Source organism: Indicator indicator, chromosome 2, assembly GCF_027791375.1.
Source record: "Indicator indicator isolate 239-I01 chromosome 2, UM_Iind_1.1, whole genome shotgun sequence".
In the NCBI taxonomy this organism is placed as follows: Eukaryota; Metazoa; Chordata; class Aves; order Piciformes; family Indicatoridae; genus Indicator; species Indicator indicator.
In genome coordinates this window covers 21032226-21055913 of record NC_072011.1, presented here as the reverse complement: position 1 = coordinate 21055913, position 23688 = coordinate 21032226, and the positions used below count along the sequence as shown (strand labels likewise).

Here is a 23688-nt window from a genome sequence, read left to right as displayed (position 1 = left end):
GATCCAAGCCACTATCACATAACCCTATAAAACCCAAACATACCAATAATCAGAGATCACATACCACACGTGTAGCTGGATTACAGGTATACAGACACCTGGCAAAAAGGGATGCCCATGTCATGACAGATATGAAATACAAGTACAGAATACTAATGCAACATTAAGTTTACTACCTAGGTATGTAATAAATGAGTAATTTGCTTAAGTGGAATTGTGCAGTGGTTTATGTATTTAATTGGAGGATCCAGAAGAAATGACAGTCAGAAGGGTATTATAATACAAAAAACACCACATAATATGTACATATACACACATGGAATATCTATATAGGTATATAAATCCATAAACTTGAGTACTGCCTTGATCAAGCGCGTCTTAAGGCATTCAAAGATTTTACTACAACATTGACCAAATTAATTATCTTTTTGCTTTGGCTGAATTAAAGCAAATGTTAAAGATCTGACCTGAAACACAAAAGACAACTGAAACCAAAGCTTAATAGTATCTCAATAGTATCTGTGACAGCAGCCTCATCTAAGAACCCACCACTGCACTGCCAACTAGCCAAACAATATTAAAGGGAGTCTAAATAAATCATTCCCACCCATAGCTTTGCAACAGCAGAAGATACATGTCTTAAAGAGACTTTCTAGCTATAGATTCTATTACAAATGAAGTATAGAAAAGATACAGCAAGAGGGCCTGCCCTATGATAGAATGCCACTGAGTATCAAATAGTATTTACAGTACAGTTATAGGATTATAGAACATTTTATAAATACAATTAATATGTATACAAGGGCACATAAAAGAGAAATTTGTTTTCATGCTTTACACAGTAACCTGAAAACTCACTGCAGTATTCCACAGCTGCTGGTTAAGAGCCTCTCTTCTCTACTGCCTGTACAAACCAATCCCTATCATAGGTCACCATTGAAACACCCATGTTTTAAGCAGCAGCTATGAAGAATCTCAGCAGACTGGATCTATATATGAAAAATCAAGTTTCAAAACATGGGTAAGGCATAGCACGTTGGAGAATTGTGACAACGTTCATGTCTAACTTTCTTGGACTTGAACACACTGCATTTTTGCAAAGAAATACATAATACTGCAGCATATAGGTGGCAAAATTCAAACAAGGTATATTACAACTTCTAACACAAAGTAACAGAAAATGCCAGAAGCATCTACCAAATTCTACAGATATGAGCTCTTCCAGTATTTGTTTTAAAATAATAATATTAAATATTTCAGTACTTGCACTTGTCCTTGAAAGACTCAGTAATTTCCTCTAATAAAAACAACTGGGTTTCCTTGTATAAAACTACAGTACCTTTACAGGTAAACACATTGGCTAAAGATCAATTATAGTGTTAAACAGGAATATACTGTAAGATAATGCAGGCAAAGAAGAAATATTCAGATAAAAAGGCAATTTTAACAGTCAGTTTAATGAAGAACTCACAATTTTCTCTGCACACTTCACAAATGATAAGGCAGGCTTGATTAAATTACTTTTAACCAGTAATATATTATACTTTACTCCAAAACAAGTAGACCAGTTTTACTGGAATACTTACTATGACAGAGAATAATCTTTAAAGTTTATTTACATGGAAAATCATCTTTTTTACATAATATATAAAATGGAGTAGTTATACACTGCACCCATTTTATAGTATTTAAGCTAAATGAAATCTTAAACTATCTCAACAACTGCAGAACAGGCAGACAGAACAGGAATTATTTTTATTAAGCTACAAACCCATTTTCAATATAGAAAATAACTATCTGCTTGAGAGAAAAAAAAAAGTTTCATAACCATCTTCTAACCATGATAAGAACTTTACATAGAGGAGTGAACTTTCACAAACATTTTCTCCTGTGACCAAATCCATTTAAGAAGTTTCCCTGCTGCCAACTCTCTTCACTGCAATTCATTCCTCCTCCAACTATGCCAAAATAAATAATTTTTTGAACCATACTGGAATCTGGATCACTCAAGTGAACATGCTTACAAAGAAGAAGCCTCCAAATGCTAAACACCAAGCAGTTTTTTCACTGATCTGGTACTTAGCACAGTATAACTGACAGTTGCACTGGCACAAAGAGAGGCACTGAACTGGAGCACAGGAAGGGGACAAATAGCCAGAAGTACATGAGAATTTCTTAAGCCAGTTTGATGGGAAAAGTAAACTCGTAACTGGCGTTTGCTGCAATAACTCCCATTAACACCGAATTACTGAGTTTTCGATAGTCACAATGCCAGTGCAATGGCACAAGTAATATTTTAAGAAAGCTATAATGCTTACAGACATCATTAGATTATCCATTGGAATTCAGTTCCAAGGAAAAAGGAAATGTTTCAAAAGACATGAAGTTCAGTAATATAGTGCATTTTCTTTACTACTGTATTAGCCCTCAGGAGAAAGGTGGAAAGAGATAATGTAATTCTGCCACTTTTAACTCCTGGTCTTGTCTCACAGAAGCTGCTTGGAGGGTTGCCACCCTGCCTGTTCTCACCACGAGACCCAAAAGGCTGAATCCTCATCTGCTGCAGTAAATTCTGAAAACAGTAATGCAGAATGCAGCAGACAGCCATAAGTTTCTAATTGTGTTCTGGTTTGGACTGTGAAAGATGGACCATTGATGGCTCAGATGGATTAGTGTGTGACATTTCTCCTCACTGTTTGTAACTATAAGGGGAAATTTAAAGCCCAGTGAAATTGGTCTACACAATAGTCTAAAAAGCCGTAATTTATAATCTTTTCCCATTACTATCTCAAACATAATAAAGAAACTATTCTAAAATTTATTTTTCAAACTAAAAATTACCATCTAAAGCAAAACTGTACACTTTACAGTTTGGTTGTACTCAGAAAAATCAAACCAGATTTCAGAAAATGTTTCTCCTAAAACTTTTTTCTCATCACTACAGAAATGATGACAGGAGACAAGTTGTTTCCAAGTGAGCGGTCCTGCTTTGAGAGTACGAGTCATATGTTACAGCATCACTAATGTAAAATTAAATTATTATTTAATAAAAAACTAGTTCTAATGCTTTATCACTTTACAATCATTATAATAAAGATGGAAGCTTTCTCATACCAAAGCTGAGACCTACCACAGCAGTTGGAAACAGTAACCAGATAAATGGTTCAGTTTTTCCAACACTATGAAGAATTTGCCTAAATACAGTAAGAAGTGAAGGTACAGCAGCTTTTTTTTTTTTCTCTCTTTAGAAATGTATCAGAGAGCTTTATTGGTGTAAAGTAGGTTTTACATTTGGTCAATGCAAAGAATAACTGGCATTAAGAATTCTGAAGCAGAACTTTGTTTTCTAAACTTATTCAGTATATGTACAAATAGAAACCAGGCATCATCAGAGGAAAAAAAGAAAAAGAACACTATTTCCTATTTTGAGTACTTAGAGTACAGAACACTAATAGTAAAATTCAAGTGATTTTCTTTTTTCATCTAACATCAAATCTCTTCAAAATTAAACAATTATCAATGCTGGAATAAATTAATAATTGAGAAGGATTTCCCTGTATTCTGGGGAAAACAAAATGTACAGAGAGGGAAACAGAAGATGCAGTTTTCTCAGTGTTTAAAAAAAAAAAAACAAAACACAAACCTGCATGCACATACTTATTCTAGCAATCTTCTCTCAATTCTCTTACAGACTTCTCAAAAATTGCAGCTGCAAAATATGTCTATTTGGGCTTCAATATTTATTCCTCTACTAAACATAAACTAGGTCACGATTTTGAACTCCTCTACCTGCCTGTTCTTCATCATCATCATCTGACTGCAGTTCTGAGTTTTGGGAACTACCATACTCATACTCAATGGGCTTTGGATTGTTGTATGGGTAGCCATTGTCATCAAAAAACCTTCGGAAGGTAAACTCATAAAAAGCATGTTCAGGATGTTTTCCATTTTTGTACCACCCATTAAGTGTATCATTTCTGTTCCCTTCCTTATCATCATCACTCCACAATTTATCTGGATCAACTGGGTCAAAGTTTGATGTGTCCGTAGGATGAGCAATTTTGGGGATGTAGAAAGCAGCCTGTCGCCGCAGATCGCTTGAAAAGTCAATTGTTTTAAAAAATGGATGAGCTTTTATTTCATCTGCACCATTTTTGCCTAAACGATCCTCTGGTCCTCGGCAGAGTTTAATAATAAGGTCGGAGGCTTCTGGAGTCAGTTTAGCTTGAGGTGGAATATGAAGTGCAGTTTGCCAGTTGATAACCTTTAAAGCAAAAAGAGGTATTACTCTATGTACAATTTCATAAAACGGAAAAAACACAGTGAAAATGTAAACAAGACAATAAAAAGCCTCCAATAGTCACAATGCAATTATTCAACAGGTTTAAGTTTTCACACTAGAGGAAAAAATCATGAACCACAGAATGCCAAATTGGAAGACACCCCAGGAATCATCTGGGTCCAACCTTTCTAGATGATAGTGTAATTTAAATTACATGGCCCAGTACCCTGTCAAGCCTAATCTTAAAACTGACCAATGTAGAGGAATCCACTGCTTCTCTTGGGAGATTATTCCAATGTCTAACTGTTCTCATTTTGAAAATTTTTCTTCTGAATTGGAATCCCCTCAGGAGTAACTTGTGCCTACTAGCCCGTGTCTTTTCCATGTGACTGCTCATAAAAAGCCAGTTTCCATCATCCTGGTAGTCACCCTTTATGTACTGGTGAAAGCTGTTCTTTCAGAAACATGAAATATTTTGTCCAGAAATCTGGCAAAATCCAGGTAAAATTCATTCACATTCCAAATCTAAACTAGAGCCTGGTACTTCTAGAACTCTCCTGCTATAAACCAGCAAAGACACCATAAAATTCAGCATCTGGCACTTGAGATTTGGTACACAGATTACAATCCTGAAAAGAAGTGGAGGGAAATGGATTTTGATTTATTTTATAGTTCGGGAAGATTAACAGATTTAAAATTACTAAAAAATGAAATAAAAAAAAATATTAAAAAAAAAATCAATACTACACTACATTTGAGCCAACTACTATTTTGCAAATTGAATGCAGCTTTGCAGAAATAACCCCTTCAGAAGACTGCTCTGGTGGTTTCTCTGAAACAATTGGGTTTCAGCAAGGAAGGGACCAATGGCTCTGAGCTGCTAGTAATCCTGAGCAGCCACAGTCATCTGCTGCTTCTCTACCTTTATATGCTGAGAACCTGCAGATATATCACTAAAGGGAATCCTCTGCAGGTAAGCAGGCACAGAAGTTAAATAGTGGACAAGGAACATTCAGATGCTAGAAGAGAAGAAAAGAAAGTGAAAATAGTAACTGAGACATGCAAGAATTGAAAGGGAATGGCTAAGATCTGAAATGTGATTTTTTTTTTTTAGTTAGCATGTTTACTGCATGATCAAATAAAAGTTATGAACTTGACTTTTGATTTTGCTTTACTGCTTAAGTACACTGCTACAGTGAAGTTCAAAATTTTGTGTTTTTATGACACGTCTGGATAGAGTAGCACTCTCAGAAAACACCTTTGATTCAATTACAAAGACTGTGTAGATTTCAAGCTTGTGTTTTCACACTGTTAATATCAGACTTTTAAAGTTACCTTCATTTGTGTTTCCAGCGGTGTCTGTGCCAGGAAGGGAGGTTGTCCCACTAACATTTCAAAGAGAATTACTCCAACACTCCACCAGTCACACAACTGTGTGTAACCTGAAATTAAGTCAAAAAGAGGTATTCAAAGCTTAAGTATAATTTTAATCTTGTATTTCTAAGAATAAAAAAGGTCCACAAGAGAATTCTACCCAATACTTGTTTAAGATTTCCACATTAACAACTACTTATTTTTTATCAAAATAGTATATACTTGGGAAAAGTGGCAGTGTAAGAAAGTTGAAGCAAGCTACCAGAGTTATCAGTTACTTTGCAGTAAGGGTGCAGTACAAAAATGCATTACCTGTTCGTAACAATACCTCTGGTGCAATATAATTGGGTGTGCCGACAAGGGAATGGGCCAGACAGCGCTGATGCTGACGTGCAGCCCTACGCTCAAGCGGCTTCAGCCGATCTCCACATCTGCAATTTGCTGGATCACCCCACTCACTGCTGAAATCCATACTGTCTTGACGTACATGATCACCTATAATTGAGCAAGAAAGATACCAAAATTGGGGAAGATTACTTTAGTTCTTATCTAGTCTGAAATTTTGTGTTAACATTTTTTGTTACTACACAGACTCTTCCAGCACTCAGTTTGTGAGCTAAAATGATCATCAACATCAGCATTTTGGCTTTTGGCGTATGGATTTTAGCTAATTTTTGGGGACATTGGGTTTGTAAGTTAATTTTTGGCATAAAGATAAAGTATCAAGTTTAATCTTGTCTTGGTTTTTCCTTAATATAACCAAATTGTGGATAGAAAGGTGTTATATTGTTATTGCTGCTATGTAAACAGACCCCCCGCCCAGTATTTAAAGCTTCAGAAAATCAAATCAGATTTTAAACCTTCAACTTTTCTCCAGAGACTGTGTCACTATCTGGCCTAAGGTAAAGGCCATTTTGATAAAACAAGTCAAAATTAACTTCAAAATTGTTTTTGAAAGTATGTTCTTATTTTTTAAAATTAAGACCAGGTTATTAGAAAAATCTGTATTTTATCACTCTCAGATGTGTGAATTTTTTTTTCCCTTTTTTTAGCTGCTGTTTTAAGTAATCAAGTAGGATTTTTTAAAGCCTACTTAAATATTTCTCAGAATTCAGTAGGTTGCACTGAAAGGAAGCACATAAGACACTCAGACCTTTCAGCAAGATTTTCAACTACAATTACATTTAAAATACCTGTCCTATCTTCAAAATAGAGTTAGGGCTTTTGTCTATGTAATTCTCTCCAGTGCTGTGATTTTCTCTCTCCAAATTTCAGAAACCACTAATAGAACAAGCTTACAGCTCAACTCATTCCTTTTCCCTTAAGAAATCAATTCTCACACCTACAAACTTGCTCTAACTGAATGTTACTTTCTGTAATGTGAGTGGTGTACAGACATAGTTAGATTCAAGAAGGAAAGCAGCACAGTCATCTTTCTACTCATCTATTAGTTTCTGTCAAAGAGTGAGACACCAACAAAGTAACAAAGAAACCTTTCATATTTCTCTTACCACTCTGGTAATATTTTGAATCGTGGGTCCATCGAAAACCTGTACAGAGCCCAAAGTCAGTCAATTTAATATGTCCATCCCGGTCTATCAAGATATTATCAGGTTTAATATCTCTGTGGATGAAGCCCATTTTATGAACACTTTCAACCGCGCAGGTCAGTTCTGCTGTGTAGAACCGTGCCAGATTTTCTGGAAAAACACCCATTCTAATTAGGAGACTCATCATATCACCTCCTGGAATGTAGTCCATTACAAAGTACAAATTGTCCTTATCTTGGAATGAATAGTACAGGCGAACCACCCATTCATTATCAGCTTCTGCAAGGATATCCCGCTCAGCTTTAACATGAGCAACTTGATTTCTAAGCAACACATCTTTTTTCCTCAGAGTTTTTGTTGCATACAGAGCGTTAGTATCCACTTTTCTTGCTAGGCAAACTTCTCCAAATGCACCGACTCCCAGGGTTTTAATTTTTACAAACATCGACTTGTCCATTTTAGCTCTTCTTAGCCGAATATAATTAGACTCTTTCTGGCACAACATTTTCCTCATTTGATCTCGAGCTTCTGGTGACAATCCAACCTGTGCAGCAAACAGAATTAAATCTGAAGAGTGAACAGTACTCTTAATTCTATTAGAAGGCTTAAACAAAGCAAACCAAATACTTATATGCAGCATGGGAATAAATTCTTAAAGGGGTTTTGTTTTGTTTTAATTTACACATCAGGATTCTATGAAAACATAGGAGTGATACAAAACAAAACATCATCACTTTCAACAGCAAGATGCACCAGGTGCCATGCACCAGAAGGTTCTTGAGAAAGGAGTATGTTCTCAAGAACAGAAAGGGTAATTTACAAACTACTGATAAAAACCACTGCAAATAATACTTATTGGAATAACAGTGTGCATCAACTGCCTCCCTGATTCTCTTTTCAGAATTAAAGGAAACCAAGACTTGACTAGGAGCACTAAATTGCTGAGGATTAACTAAAGAACTGCTGAAGGAAAGGCTTCCACTTTCTAGACTACCTGTAAAAGAAGTCACTAAACTTTCTGACCATGTCAGTGGCATTTCAGTTGCAGGCTTACGCAGCTCTCACTTTCGTCTCTCCCTGTGTAGCTACACAAACCAGACTGACATGGCCCTATTTTCTACTCTCCACACACATTAAGCACATGCCTCTGCGATGAGCTAAGACATGGTCTTACCTCTCATCACATAACCCATCTCTTTCTAACAGGACTTCTATCACTCCCTCTGTACTGCTCTTTACATAGCAACTAGTAGAGCAATTTCTTTGAAGTGGCTAATTCCTCTCCGTGGTATCAGTTCTTGGCTTCCATCAGTACACATATACCCTGTCTTGAATGAACACCCCTGATACTCTATAGCCAACATCACTAACATTTTGACAGCTCAAATGCTCACAGGCCACACATAACTCATCACCAACAGCACGGAAATCCTTAGCTACAAGAAACACATTAAGTACTCTCATTTCATTCCAGCCCAGGCTCCTCCTAGTTTATTTTTGCTGGATTCAATTCCTTTAAAACACCATTCAATTCCAGTGTCAAAAAAGCTGTACTAATGCTTTCATGTAATACTTATGCTTACAATACTATGGAACACAATAAAGTAAGAACGGAAAGTGAAGTTTTCAATTCAACATTAATTACAATCTCGCATTCCTCAAAAATATTCAAAATAAATTCATGCTTAATTTTGATGCAGGATTACATGCAAAGCCCTCTAAAAAGGTATCATGCTATTCTTAATAAATACTGTTGCTCCAGGATCTTACTTGTCTACACAGGGATGGAGGCTACAGAGTTCAGGAAAGCTTCCCACACCTTAACAGTTTAAATCAGCTGTTAGTGAAAGTGAAAAGGAAAGAGAGAAGACTAAGAATGAAGATCTAGAAAAAGTTCCAGGAAGAAATCTTGCTAACATTTACATATTTGTCATTAAGCAAACACTTAAAAAGCACTACTGCTTACAGCAAGAATTTTCGAAGAGTAAGAAAACACAGATTTTAAAAAACACCACTTCTGCAAAGTGGCATAAGCCAAATACATTCTTTCATAGAATAAATCAAAAGATACATCATACTTATGTCAAATCTTCAACTATAATTGTGAAGAAATAAATATAATACATCTCAAATTTCCATTTCTGAAAAACTTAATTTCACTATTTCTTACTATTTTGTCTTTTGAAATGACATATCTATATGCACATCAGTTCCAGTTTTCACCCATTTGATTTGGTTTAATAGAACACTGAAATTCCAGAGAGAGATCACTTATATAATATAGGCATGAAGAAGTTGATTTTGCAGATTTTTACTAATATCTGGTTTTTATTATCCCATTCAATTACCCCTTGTTTAACTAGATACCTTTGCAGCCTGGACTCTAAAATACTTAAGCACATGGTACCATGTTGTTTTCATTAAAGAACAAAAAAAAAAAGCACAAACCAAACTGATTTCTAAATATCAATTTTTTTTGATTTGAACTTCAAAAATTGGAAACAACTGCTGAATGTAAAAGGTATCACTGTTTCAGCAACTATATAAATGTATTAACCAGTCTACTAACTTGTCTCTACAGTATTTATTTTTTTCATTTAAAAAAATCTTGAAAAATACTGCATAACTCCATCAGGATTAAACAGAATCCATAACAAAAAGCTATGAGCCATGTAGTCGAAACTCAGTTCAGACAACAATGATTTTGTTTCTGCTGCTTTATCATACAGACACCAAATGAACTACATTTAGATAAGCAAAATTCATACTTAAAATACTTAATTTCTAAGAAGACAATGAAGTACATCAAGTAATGAAGAGCTTGCCATATTTCAAACAAAAGCTAAAACTAGACTTCAATACCACTATATACAACAGTATTCTATTTAGCTGTACTATTTTAGCACTCTACAATTAAGACATAGTTCTTAAAATTAATATGGCAAACATTCTAGTCATAGATTTAGATAGAAGGAAGAGTTTACCCGCATCATTTCATTCTCTAGTTGTTTTTTCCGATGCAAGCGCTGCTGGTGGGACTTGAGTATATTCTCCACGTGCTGCTCCATGAAGAATTTAAAGGCTTGAGGGGAATAGCTTTGAATGCGAGACTCTCTTCGTTCTTCATCCTTCTTGTTTTTTCTAACAGGAACAGGTGATGTTGTGATCTGTTTCTTTTCTTTATCTGCTGAATCAACACATTCATAGTTCTTCTCATTCTCATCCTCCTTGGATAAAATAGGCGGTTCTTCCTTGTTGAGCTTGGGTCCTGTCTCATACAGATTGACAGAAGGATTTTGGTGCAACAAGTGTTTTGGGTAAGGTGGTGGAGGACCCTGGTAATTTGGAGCCTCTGCAACAGAAGACATAACTGCCATATTTGCAGATGAACTCTCAGAGAAGGGAATGGTCTGAACAGTTTGCACCGGTTGTGGCATCCAGGACGGGTGAGTGGGCGCTAAGGCAGTCTGTAGCTCTGGTTTTAACACACGCATACTTTTTACTGGTTGCTGAATGGGAGCTGGTGTTATAGCTGTTACTGTTGTAGCTGAAGGCTGAGAGCTGCTAGAGTGACTCTGCCTACTTCCATGATGGTTGTTGAAAGAATTTGACCGCACAGGAACATTGGGTTGCCACGCAGGCAAGTCATGACCACTGCCAGATGATGACTGTGGTTGAACAGGGGAAGGCTGTGACCAGGATGCAGGTATTCCAGCTACATTTGTGCTGTAAAGTTCCATGTTGTGACTATTTCTATTTGGCACCATGATTGCCTGAGGAAGATTCCCATTGGTGTACACTGAAGGAGGAGCAGATCCTCCTGCCTGCATCTGTAATGCTGTAGGACTCTGCCTATTAGTTGGATTCATGGAATATGGGGGTGGTTGGCGACTCACTGAGCTCCCAGACACCACATTCTGGTGAACTATGAATTCTGCCTGACAATTGCCATTTTGCATTCCTGCTCTTCCTGATGGAAAACTAAATTTGCTGTTGGCGGAACTCTGCATGATTATTGGTTGCCTGCCAATGGGGACAGCACTCATGCCTCTCTGACCCTGAGCAGAAGAGTTTATGGGCGGAGGATTCATTGGTGGAGGTGGATAACTATCCTGCCATGCTCCTGGTGGCACTGGAGAAATACGGGAGATGACATATTCCATGTTTCCGGAGTAGCGCTTTGTTTGAGAGTTTGGTTCCCAGGAAGGAGGTGGAGGAGTAGTTCCCTTGGGAGGAGGTGTCTGTCCTCGAGGAGGTGGAGGAGGAGTGACACTCCTTATCTGTGGTAGAGGTGGAGGGTTCACTCTTTGTCCATTGCCAGGATGAGGCTGAGCAAATGCTGCAATGCCAGATCCAGATAAGGGCCTTCCTACATCAGGCTGAGAGCTGGGACTTTCTGAGCGATAAACTACACCATCTCCCAGGGAAGGGCCGTGCCTCTGAGGAACCAAGGACTCCTTAGAACCCTTCCAGCTTTGCTTGCGGTTAACTGATTGCTGTACAGTCCCTGCTTTTACAAGGAGAAAACACAGCACTTGCATTATTATAGATTATTTCAATTTACTGCTTTGAATATTTTACTCTTCTGCATTAACTACTACAGAAACAAGAAGTGAACTGACATAGCACAAATTATCTCTGTCTAGTGATATACAGCATGTTATGGTAACATGCTCAGTACAAGATACAAGAATAAAAAAAAACAAAAAAAGAACTGCAAAGAAACCATAGCATTAGTTTTTAGAAAGCAACTTTCTAAAGATGCATTTTGCTTCAATTACAGATGCACTCAATTCTTAATTGAAAAAGAATGGTAATATGCAAAATTAGGCATACTATGTATTTCTAATCATGCATACAAGCAACTTTCAGAAGAGATGTTCAGCACAAAGGCAAAAGAGCAACAGCACAGAAAACCAAGTTTAGTCACATTGCTATTCCTTCCAGTTTAACACTTTATTGTAAGTGTTCTTAAAATTTAATTGAAGCTGTAAAATGAAATAGCTCACTTACACCCTTGTATGAATACAGTTCATGCAAAATTGCCATATTTCTTGCATGTGACATTTGACTAAGTAATTTTTTAAGTTACATCTTGATGAATAAAAGCGTTGTAGATACAGGATTAAAATTGTATGAATGTAAAACTCAGAGCCAAACTCTACTACATATTTGATTTTCAGACGTTATTTTGCAGCATAGAAACAAAATAATATGCAAGGAACTGATAGTGCATGCAGTGTTTCTACAGTGATATTACTGAAATACTTGTAAATGAGTACAGTGCTGTAACCACTGAAAGTCTTCATGTGGTTACTGTATCTTCAGTAAAAGAATCTGTTAATTATCTTTGCAAGCTACAAGGAAAGCCTTGGCTAAATGGTGGCATTTATCTAGCAGCATCATACAATCACCAACTAATCATGGACTAAATGAAAATAATGCTGTACTTTGCTACTCCTGATTACTAATTTTTCCTCATACATATATGGTCGATTTAAAATGTGATTTAAAAAAGCTAGCAGCTCAGCACTCAACTTCCATCAAATAAAAGTTCAGTACTTCTGCTGCTACCATTTGTTTAGGTGTATGCTACTAAAAAAAGGCAAACACCAGGATGTATTAAAAATGTGCTTGCGGGTGTTAAGAGAGCAACTACAGCAAGCAGCAAAATTGTTAACTCTGTTGCTATTAAAGCTATAGTCTGTCTCCTAAAGTCTATAAAAACATGAACTTTGCCTTAGAGATCGTACAAACAAAACCTGGAATCAAACAGAAAATTAAGGAGGCAGAAGGATCCTGAAACAGTACATCTCAACATCCAAATACTGTAGCCGTATGATATATAAATACATATACACACAAAAAAGACACAGAGGCACAGAAGTATGCATATGTAGTACTGCTGCACGGGAGAATGTGTAAAAAAAGGAGATAATTAAATAAAGTAAGAATTCAGAGCTCACCACTGACTTCTAAATATCACCTGACACCAAGAACAAAATATGGGCATCACACCAATGAGGAACAAAAATTATTAAAATGAGATCTAAATGCCTTTCTTTGTGTAAGATACATACAATACTACATCTACAGTTATAAAATGAAATGCTTTAAGAAATTCCTGTCAAATGCATCTATCCTTCAAAATAATTACATTATATACTTCAGATCTATTTCTCAAAGCAAAAAAATGTATCTCAGTATTGCCTCTGTCAGTGAGTTACTGAATTACCATGGATACACCTACCTGGTGGCTTCATACCTGCATTTACAGGTCTTGCTGCTGCTGCAACCATCTGTTCCCGACGAGGATCTTGGTAGCTCATTTTACTTATAAATTCGATAGCAGCTTCTATACTACGGTTGTTAGTTTGTTTAAGAGCTTGTATGACCATATCCTAAAGAAAAATTATTAAATTCATTATAAAAAAACAAGCAAAAATACCAAAAATCATGATTGTTTAGCTAAATATTGTCCAGTAATTTTACCAAAGTACAGAACTGATTTATCTCTAACAAGTTTATTTCTAGAGCATTTTCTTCACAACAGATCCTCCAAAACACTAATACAGTCTGGATCTTCAGGAACAAAATGATAACTTGTAGCATTGATAGCATTGTAGTTTGACATATAAACTGTGTCACTACATGTTGGGCAAAGTTTGCTTATACGCACTGGTACGCAATACCCAGGTAACAGGGAGTTATGTGATGAGTAAGAGGTCCCTTCCAATGTAAGTTAGCCCATGAAGGACGATAGAATTGTGGAATTGTTTCAGTTGGAAAAGACCTCTGTGATCATCAAGTCCAATCATCAACCTAAGACCATCATAGCCATGGCCCGAAGTGCTGTGTCCACACGTTTCTTGAATGCTTCCAGGGATGATAACTCCACCACCTCTCTGGACAGCCTGTGCCAATACCTGACCACTCTCTGTAAAGAAATTTTTCCTCATATCCAATCTAGACTTCCCCTGGTGCAGCTTGAGACCATTTTCTCTTGTTCTATCACTTGATGCTAGGGAGAAGAGCCCAACGCCCACCTCACTACAACCTCCTTTCAGGTAGTTGTAGAGAGCAATGAGGTCTTCCCTCAGCCTCCTCTTCTCCAGACTAAACAATCCCAGTTCCTTCAGCTGCTCCTTATAAGACGTTTCTCCAGGCCCTTCCCCAGCTTTGTTGCCTTTCTATAGACACACTCCAGTAACTCACTGTCTTCCTTGTAGTGAGGAGCTCAACACTAAACACAGTACTTGAGATGCAGCTTCATCAGTGCCAAGTACAGGGGCAAAATCACTTCTCTATTCCTGCTGGCCACACTATTCTTGATACAGGCCAAGATGCTGTTGACCACCTTGGCCAACTCAGCACACTGCTGGCTCATGAAGATACCCTAATCTGAAATTCAGAACTTGGGATTTGACCATTTTCCTTCAGTACAGCATGACTTTTTGTTAACTAATTAGCTAAGAATTCTTTCTGAAGACAACAACATTTTTGGCAAAAATGTCATGGTTTTGTGGTATATTTAGGGTTTATGTTCTTAGAGATACAAACACAACTTCTGATCTGATGGCCAACCCCAACTCTGTAAAATGGAAAATGAGATTGACAGAGTCAAATTTTCCCTGACTTGAATGAGATATGACTCAAGCAGCAGAAGCAGAATTTCAGAGATGGTTAAAAATGAGGCACTGCTCTCCTAGCCATATTGCATGGGATTTGTTCAGCTGACTCAAGTCTGAAAGAAATCCACAGCATAAATTCCCATAGTCAAGCACAGTCTTTAGTGATTTGTTATGGCCATACTTTACCATATCGAAGCGATCAGTTCACACTATGTTTGAACAGATTACCTACATATGACAGCATTCACCTTCCACTAAAATCAATGGGATATCAAAGAAGGCTCAGAGGGGAAGTAGTATCAATTTCAAATTCAAATCCGCATTTATACTTTCATCATGCCTGTACACATTTCTAAACCTACAAACACAAAACCATTAGAAACAATAACTAAATTCAGTGAACAAAAAAATCTTTAAAAAGATTTTAAAATAAATTAAAAAAATACATAAAGGTTGTTGTAATTGCAACTGTTGCAGAAAGCAGATAAAAATTCTGACCTCAGCTCCTTCACAAGACAAGTTATTCCTGCAACACTTCCACTATTACAGATAGGCAAGACTGATCTGTTGCAAAGAAGTACATTTTCAGCACTGGTATGCTATTCTACCACTGCAAAGAGACTGTCATCCAGAGAATTTAATTTCCAATTTGAATATACTTTTATAGGACCCATCATGTGTTTCTACCGACCAACTTTAATTTTCATCTTAGTTTCACAACTGAATTTATTTCCTTTTTAGTCAAGCATTTCTGCAATATACAAACCTAAACCCACAATTTGACATCACCAAGCCAGAAACACAGAATTTCAAAGTACAAAATCAGCAATATTTTGAGATAAAATTTAATTCCTTCTCCACTAACCAGAGGATGCAAGTAAGAGCCAAGGGATCTCTGTGCCCTCTAGATGAAGAGCAAAAACTTTGGTCATCTAAGTGACATGAAGTACTCAATGTCTTGAAGAATATCACCTTACAGAGAACACTGAACTTTTATCCTAATAAGCAAGAGAGATTTCATGGAAGCTGAAGTCGTTTTTTGGGGGGGTTGTTTTTTAATAAAATTTAAAAAAAAGTAAGTCAAACATCATGAACTGCATTCTCCCATGATTACTCTAAGTATATACATTGCTATCTATATACACACCTGATACTGATAGGATTCTAGTTGTTCAGCTTTAACCCTGAATAGAACCTACTACTTGAGGGGTTGGGGGAACAACCAGAACATTTGTTACATTTGATACATTAAAAATAAAAAGGAAATGGTAAAAATCATCTGCTTACAGCTGACTAATATAGCCCAGCTATGATCCTGTCCATAAACTATGCTCAGCTCAAAATGCATTCTCATTTCATTCCTACTGTCTGTCTCTACTAAACCCCCTTGCCCAAGAAAAATACATTGCTACTTCAGTTGTATCTGCTCCCAGTGGTGCTCAGGGGCTAACACCAGATGGACTATCACAGCAATACAGCTGTGTGTTAACACATAGCAGAAATGGCCTATGCTGGCACTGCTGGAAAAAATGTCTATATAACCACAAGTGCCCTGGGAATTCACGCTTGTATCCACAAAGAATAGGAGCAAGAGGCTTCAAGCTACAAAGGATGCAACAAAAATATCAACTTACAATACCTTAGAGTAACTGGAGTTTAACAACTAATAAACTAAAATTTATTATCCAGCCACATAGCATTTTTTACTTTGCAAAAACAACTGCAGATTCCACATGTAAAAATGGATCTGATTTTAAAAACCAACTAAACAAACCAGCAACCCCAACCTCAGCAACAAACCACAGAGGAATAAATTACAAAACCATTTATCATTATAAAATCCTGGACTGTGTACATAAGCAAGCTAAAGCAAAATGAAACACCAGTATCAGCACCTGATACTGTGACATTGTAGAAGAAAAGCCAGACAACAGTTTTGGGGAAGCTCACTCTTAGTAGAGGTAGATTTTTCTGCAAATACCAAAGCATCACAGCCAGCAGAACTCCCCAGCTGGTCTATTACATAGTGTCCTAGTAAAACCACAGAAATTGTAAAAACTTCTTATTCCTGGAAACCACTTCTCAGACTCCTTTCAGTTATTAAAATGATTCAATGGAAGTAAGTTTAATCAGTGATTAAAAAAAAAAAAGATTATTTAGTTTCCTGTATTTATAATGAAAATAACAGCAGAAAAATTACTTATGTCCAAGGTTTTCTAGAATCTTGTCATTTTTGTCTTCACAGCATACTGCAGAAAAGACACTCTGCAACTGGTTTTGTAGCATACCTTGTTATTTTATCTGCACCTGACAAAGCGCATAAAGTAGACAAATTTCTTATTCCACAAAATTTGAGTGTCTATAAGCCACCGATGTAGAAAGCTCATTAAAATTAATTTCTGAAGTATTGGCACTGTCTTTCAATTTAACATGGTCATATTTACTCAATATTTTAATTAAGCACAATCCAAAATTACACTGATTAAGAGGCAAAAATCATTGTTCCATAGAGTTCACTTCTCTGCCTTAAATGATCTAAATAATTAAAACAATCTACACCTATATATAAACTGCAGAAAATGGTTTAAAATAGAAAAATAAAACCCCAACAGTCAAGCCTCACTAAATTCTATTCCTTTTCTTCATTCCCCCCCATTACTACCAGTTTCACTATGTCCTAATTACAAATCTAATAGAATTTGAAGAAGCTATTTTGCTTATGATGTGCTGTTCAAACATTCCATGATCAACCTCCCCTTCCCCCCCAATATGTACTAATATAATTAGAACAGCAATTCTTGAAAATAAAATATTCCACCTCATCAAAGCCAGCAGCTTGTAAGTCTTGCAGCATTTGTCGATTAACTTCTGATGTTCCTTTGACAGCTGAGGTTGTCTCATTCGCAAAAGGCAGAAGTGAGTTTCGTATCTCCTGCAAAACTTTATGATATGTCACAAACTTGGGGGGATTTCGGCCTTGTCTAGGATCTTCAGATAACATTTTGCCCATGCTGTGATCAGCTTTAGCAGCATCCGAGGGTTTAGGTAAATTTCTGAGGCTCTCTCGTATTTCCTGTAGCATCTGCTGGCTACTGCCAGTATAGCTACTGGCAGGAAAAGTCTTAGGCCTCATTTGTCTATAACCTTCTGGCTTCTCACTTCTCTTCATGAAAACATGTATATATGCAACCTCCACCAAAGACTTGCACACACCAAAATTCAAGGAAGACTGAATGGTATTTTCAGAACTTGTGAAAGCAGTGGCTCTTCACTGTGAAATAGTGCTTCCTGTAGTGCTGCAGTTTCTATCCTGTGAACGAAGCAAAAAAAAAAAATCCCATTATGCATACAGCAGCTAAAAATCACAATGTAGCATTGGTGGCAGTGAAAGGTACAAATGCAGCATTGCCCTTACAGCTATTAAAAGCATGCTAAACTCCTTACTCAACCTAAATTACAAACTGTACCAGGCTTGTAACAAGTCTGTTACAAAAATACAGCTCAGGTGCCTCAAGTCAAAACGTTCAGTCCTGAATTACAAGGCATGTGGACAGAGTAAAAAGGAACCTAGTCTGGTGGACAAAGCATTTAAAAGTAGATACGTACTGATGTGTGTGCTACCCCATCACTGCTCTTTTGCCTTCCCTCTGCTGGGTGTTGTGGGTTCATCACCCACCGCTTTCTCCATCAACACTCAGAGCTGAAGGTGCCAACTCAACTACTTGGTTAGCTAGGACATGGACCAAATACTCTAGCTGTTCAACAATTCTGACATCAAGATCCACAAAGAGATGGAGGTGAGAATTACAAAGTACACCAGTAAGAGGATATAATTACCATGATTTTATCCATTCTTTAGCACACAGGCATATAAAAGGTAAACACCTGCCTAGCACATAGCACGCAACTTCATGATTTCTTGTACCACTGGCCATTTAAACCTGTTCAAGGATTAATTTTTCTACAATTACCACAGTCTCTTAGCTTGAGTCTCCTTGAACTAGACTTTGCAAATAATTTTAAAATTTATTTTACATAAGGGAAGACGAGAGCAGGGGGAAAAAGAAAACAAAGACCATTTAATCAAGCTTTTTTTATTGTAACATTATTTAACAACCCAAGCATCAAATTCAGTGAAAGCGTAACTGTGACATTTGGTAAGGGAAACAGAAATTTCCACCAAAACCAAATAAAAAACATTTGCATTTTGAAAGCACTGACTCACCAAGGAAAGAAGCCTGTGTCTGCAGAGAACTCGAATCTCTGCATTCATGCTCTGGACTAGAGAGTACTGTAACTACCGTAAATGATATGGCAAAGGACAGAGCAACTAAAGTGAAACACTGAAGAAGTTGCCGCTTTAGAGTATCACGAAATACAGCTTTTTACAGTCTCTGCTGCTCCAGAGGAACATCAATTACAAAGATAGCACAAGATACAAAAATTCCATACATCAGCATCGTCTTTTCCTCACAGGCAACTTGAAGAATGGTAAGCTCAACTCACACTGTGCCTTTACTATATAATGTAACACCTAACAGTAGCAATACTGAAATGTTCTTATTTTCTTGTTTCTGTTTCTCAAGCGTTAAACTTATGTATTCCTAGTTTTCTGAAGGATTATTTTTGAGGATTCAGACAACTGCAAGCATCTTTTGTCTCTTCAAGTAGTGGGTAGGTTAAGTGTTTCTTATACTAGACAGGAATTAAATAACTGTCTGTTTTTGACAGTCTACATAAAAGTCACTCTTGCAGGTTTCGCTTCTATGGTATTTACACTGTCATAAACCAATGAGTGATTCACTGAATGAGGAAGAATATGACAAGAAGTTAATAGGAAAATTAACTTTCTAATACACATGCCAATTACATTAATTAAATACACACGCTACCCACATATGAATAAAACCCTAAAGTTTGAACTAATACACAAATAAGGACTGCATTAAAAAAAACACAAAGGACACTCAATCTCATTCTCTTTGAAGAACCACTTAAGAAATTATATAATTTCTCTAATGGAACTATCTAAATCTTAGGTGCTATAAGGCCACCCACAAGTTTTCTTTGCCCTCTGACAGGTTTGAAACCCTATGCAAATTCAAATTGGTAGTTAACATTAAAGCTTTTTCCTGCAGTCTGGTAGCACATAATTCTTCAGTACTCACTGAGTAAGGAAAAGATCATGAGCCATGTAAGTGAACTTTAATAATAAACAGCGAAGTTTTGCTCAAAACATTAAGAAATTCAGATTCATCAGAAAGTACAGCATGAAAGAATTTAAAATGTTATTTAATTTTGGCCACTTTCAAAATAATTTTCAAAACATGCCATGTTTAAAACCATAGTGAAAACATTTTATCAAAACCAATTTTTCCAAAGAAAATGGAGTAACTATATTTAGACCATTTTACCAGCTTTGTAATGGATGCTCCTTTTCTTCCCAAGACATCTGCTTCAAAAGACACATGTTGGATACCTGAGCACAAGGATATATGCTATCACCACTTGAAAGAAACATTTGTGTCCAGAAAAGTGAAACTATCAGAAACTCATCCCAAAATATAAGACAAGGCTAAATACCTTGGTTAGAGGATTCTAGATGACTTGCTCATTTTCAGCAAAATTAGAAGCAACGAGTACTTCACCATTGGCAGTTGGTATTGCCCATGCCATATACATACCTAGTTACAGAAGTTATTTCTTTTAACAAGTTCCAAAAGCCTGGAAATCAGGAGAAAGCTGTTTTGCACCTATGTATTTTACCATCATTTCATCTAGTATTTCAATATTATTACATGGCTACACCATAGGTAGCTGAGATAAACAAATGTAACACCCCTAAGAGAAATCAAGGTTAAATCAGCAGGACATTTACACCATAAATGAGGAGACCTAGAGTCTACCACCTAGGAAAAAAATAAAATAGTTTGTGCTTTCATTTCTTTAGGTGCAAGACTGAGAGAACCTCTTTCTTTCTAAAGTGCTTTAAGAAGTTTAGGACAAGAGATATCATTAAGCATTTGATAGTTGTTATTTTTCTGGCAACTTCAGTATAACAGGATATGGACTAAGCAGTCTTTAAAAATGAAGCTGCACTTGCACGTAATTTTTTTCAGAAACAGAACTTTACCGGTGCAAACCAGTCCACTTATCTCCCACTACTTACTAGTAAGTAAGGCCACACAGACTGAATTAAGCAAAGGAACTTACTCATACAAAGTTACTTTTTTTTGGTGGGTTGTTTCTTTTGGCAGCAGTGATGGGTAAGCACACTTTGATGTGTATGTGAAACTACAGTCTAAGTGCTCAGAAATCCAATTAAATTGGCCTTCCAGTTTAATGAAGTACAAGAAAGCAAGTATAACTACAATTCACCTTGCTTTACATATGAACCTCCAAATTCAGAAGTCACCTCCTCTCACAGCTATTTGCAGTTTTAAAGCAACAGTCTCAGTAAGAAACTTATCTCAGTTTTGTACTTCTAACTAGCAAACACAAACTGATGTCCATTCCCCCTTGCAGTTTTCTGTTATTAAATGCAATGATAGATTTTTTAGTTAATGCAGTTGTTTCTGCTGATGAAGTTCTCAATTTCCTTAAAGGAGTTAAAACATACAAACAACAAGTTTTTTATTTGTTTTCAAAATACAGGGAGGAAAAGTGTTTTCCTCTACAGGTCAAACTGTAAGGAAGAAAAATACTTGTATTTTTACAGTATAATCATGAAAGACTGGTGTTAAAAACAGGCATTTGAGTGAAAGTACAGAATGGTTACATAAAGTTGTTAATAACTTCCAAGTTTTTCTGGGGAAAAATCCCCAACAACACAACTTTGTAACTGATCTGTAACGTTTCTTATCTCAAAGAGTTCTGAACATACTTTCAAATACTTGTATTACCAATTAAGTATTGAATGCCACACATTGATCTATTTTGATTCCCATTCTCATATACCTATTCTAATAACTTATTTTATACATCCTCACAACACTTCTATATTCAGGAAAAATAGATGAGGAATTTGGGAACTAAAATAAAGTTTCCAGGGACTCGATTCAAATCAACAAAAGGAAGCCATTCAGATAACGTTATACCATAAAGCAATTTGCCAAAGGATGTATTTCCAACGCTAAAAGTTTGCCTAAGATGAGGAGAAAAGCGGACCCTGAAACTAGTAAATAAACACAACTACACGCAGTCAAGGAAGGGTGAGCTAGATATGACCAGAGGCTAGCTAAACACTGGGAACACTGTGCACTCGGTCTGCTTGTTTCCATTCTTAAGCTCTGCTACCTCCTTTAACAGGATACATCTCTTCCTATGTACAAACGTATTCTTAATGATCCTCAACAGCTCAAGCACACGTGAGAGTGATCTTTATGACTACCAGCAAGACAGCCACTGAGGACCAAAGTGTAAGCTACGCTGGCACGGACAGGTATCAAAGCAATTCCTATAGTACAATAAGACCCAACGTTTCAAGGGCCATCCAGATACGGAAGGTTTCGGCGCCGCTACCACTGTCGGGCATACGACAATCACGAGTATCCCGCCTCCATCCCACAGCACCGCGACACCTGCGCTCCTGCCGCCCAGCCAACCCCAGGCCGTGACCCGAGGTCGATCTTCTGCCAGCGCTCGTCTGCCCGCATCGCTGGTGCTCCCCACGAAGGCCGGTGGGATGAGTGCGGCCAAACACCCCCGTGGGGGAGGTGGGACCCTTGTCCGGCAGTACAAAGGCCCAACCAGCCCCGCCGCACCTCCCAAGGAGCCTTTCCCTGACGAGCGACAAGCTGCCTTCTGAGGACCAACTCCCGGCAGGGGAGTAAAACACAACACGACCACATCCCGGACGCTCCCGGGGAGGGGTAAAACTGGCCCAGAACCCCCCCGGTCCACCGTCCCAGAAAGGGGTCGTTATCGTCCCCGCGCTCACGGTCGCGCCCCGGCCCCTCACCTGCAACCCGTGGCCACCCCTAAGACCTGCCACTGCCCCCCTCCCCCCCGCCACTGCGAAACAGTGGATTTACCTGAGGCAAGAAGGCGGCGGCGGCGGCAGCGCCCCGGGCGTGGGCGCACAGAACCCGGCCCCGCCCGCACGGCGACGACCGCCACGGCCCTCCGCAATGCCGGCAGCGGCCTCTCGGTCCCTTCGCCAGCGCCCGCCGCCGCCGCCACGGGCCTCTCAGTTCGGCGCCGCCATTTTGTCGGTGTCTCCGCCGCGGAGGGCTTCCCGGATATGGGTAGCTCCCGGCCTGCCTTGCGCGCCTGGTGCTCCCCCGGCAGCTCTAGCCCGGGTGGAGCGCGGCGGCCGTTGGTCAGACCTGCACCCGGGAACTCAGCCATCCTCTGGGCCAGGTCAGGCGGGGAGCAGCTGACCTGGGCAAGCCTGCCTGGGGGAAACCACAAAACCCACCCCGAACAGACTCCCCCGCGCCGCTGCTCGGACACTGCTTTTTTCTTCTATGAAAGTACCGATCTCAATGGATTTCTAATAGGAAAATGTGTTGCCGATCCCCTGTGATCCGTAAGCCTCCAGATTCGTTCTGAACCAACGTGTGTAAATCACCAGGAAGAAAACACCATCAATTATCACTCAGAGGCACATTCCAACCGTTTCTTTTCAGAGCGCTGCATTTCAAACAAACTGGGAAGCAAACTTTGATACGCTGACGAGCCTCTTGGCAACCCCGTACGTTCCTGTATGAAGGGAAGACAGCCCAGGCCCCAGATCAGCATCCATCTCCTTCAGCAAGACACGCAAAAAATCCATATCAGGAAAGGTATTTTTAGCACTTTAAAAAAAGTTATTCTTGCAGATGTGGAAGTAAAGTACACTCTAAAGCAA

The 23688-nt window shown here is 38.1% G+C and overlaps 1 protein-coding gene across 2 annotated transcripts; it reads right to left on the bottom strand.

Moving 5' to 3' along the window:
- Positions 1-3647: 3647 nt before the first annotated feature.
- On the bottom strand, positions 3648-18037 carry LATS1 (large tumor suppressor kinase 1). Of its 2 annotated transcripts, none has more exons than XM_054399309.1 (7): positions 17656-18037; positions 13457-13607; positions 10191-11716; positions 7168-7750; positions 5969-6151; positions 5618-5724; positions 3648-4264 (listed from the first exon to the last, which is right to left on the bottom strand). In XM_054399309.1, exons 1-7 carry the CDS (start codon positions 18004-18006, stop codon positions 3752-3754), a joined length of 3414 nt encoding a protein of 1137 aa, XP_054255284.1. In that variant the 5' UTR covers positions 18007-18037; the 3' UTR covers positions 3648-3751. The 2 variants fall into 2 exon arrangements, with proteins under 2 accessions (XP_054255284.1, XP_054255286.1); XM_054399311.1 differs by having other exon boundaries at positions 10191-11713.
- Between the last annotated feature and the right edge of the window lie 5651 nt (positions 18038-23688).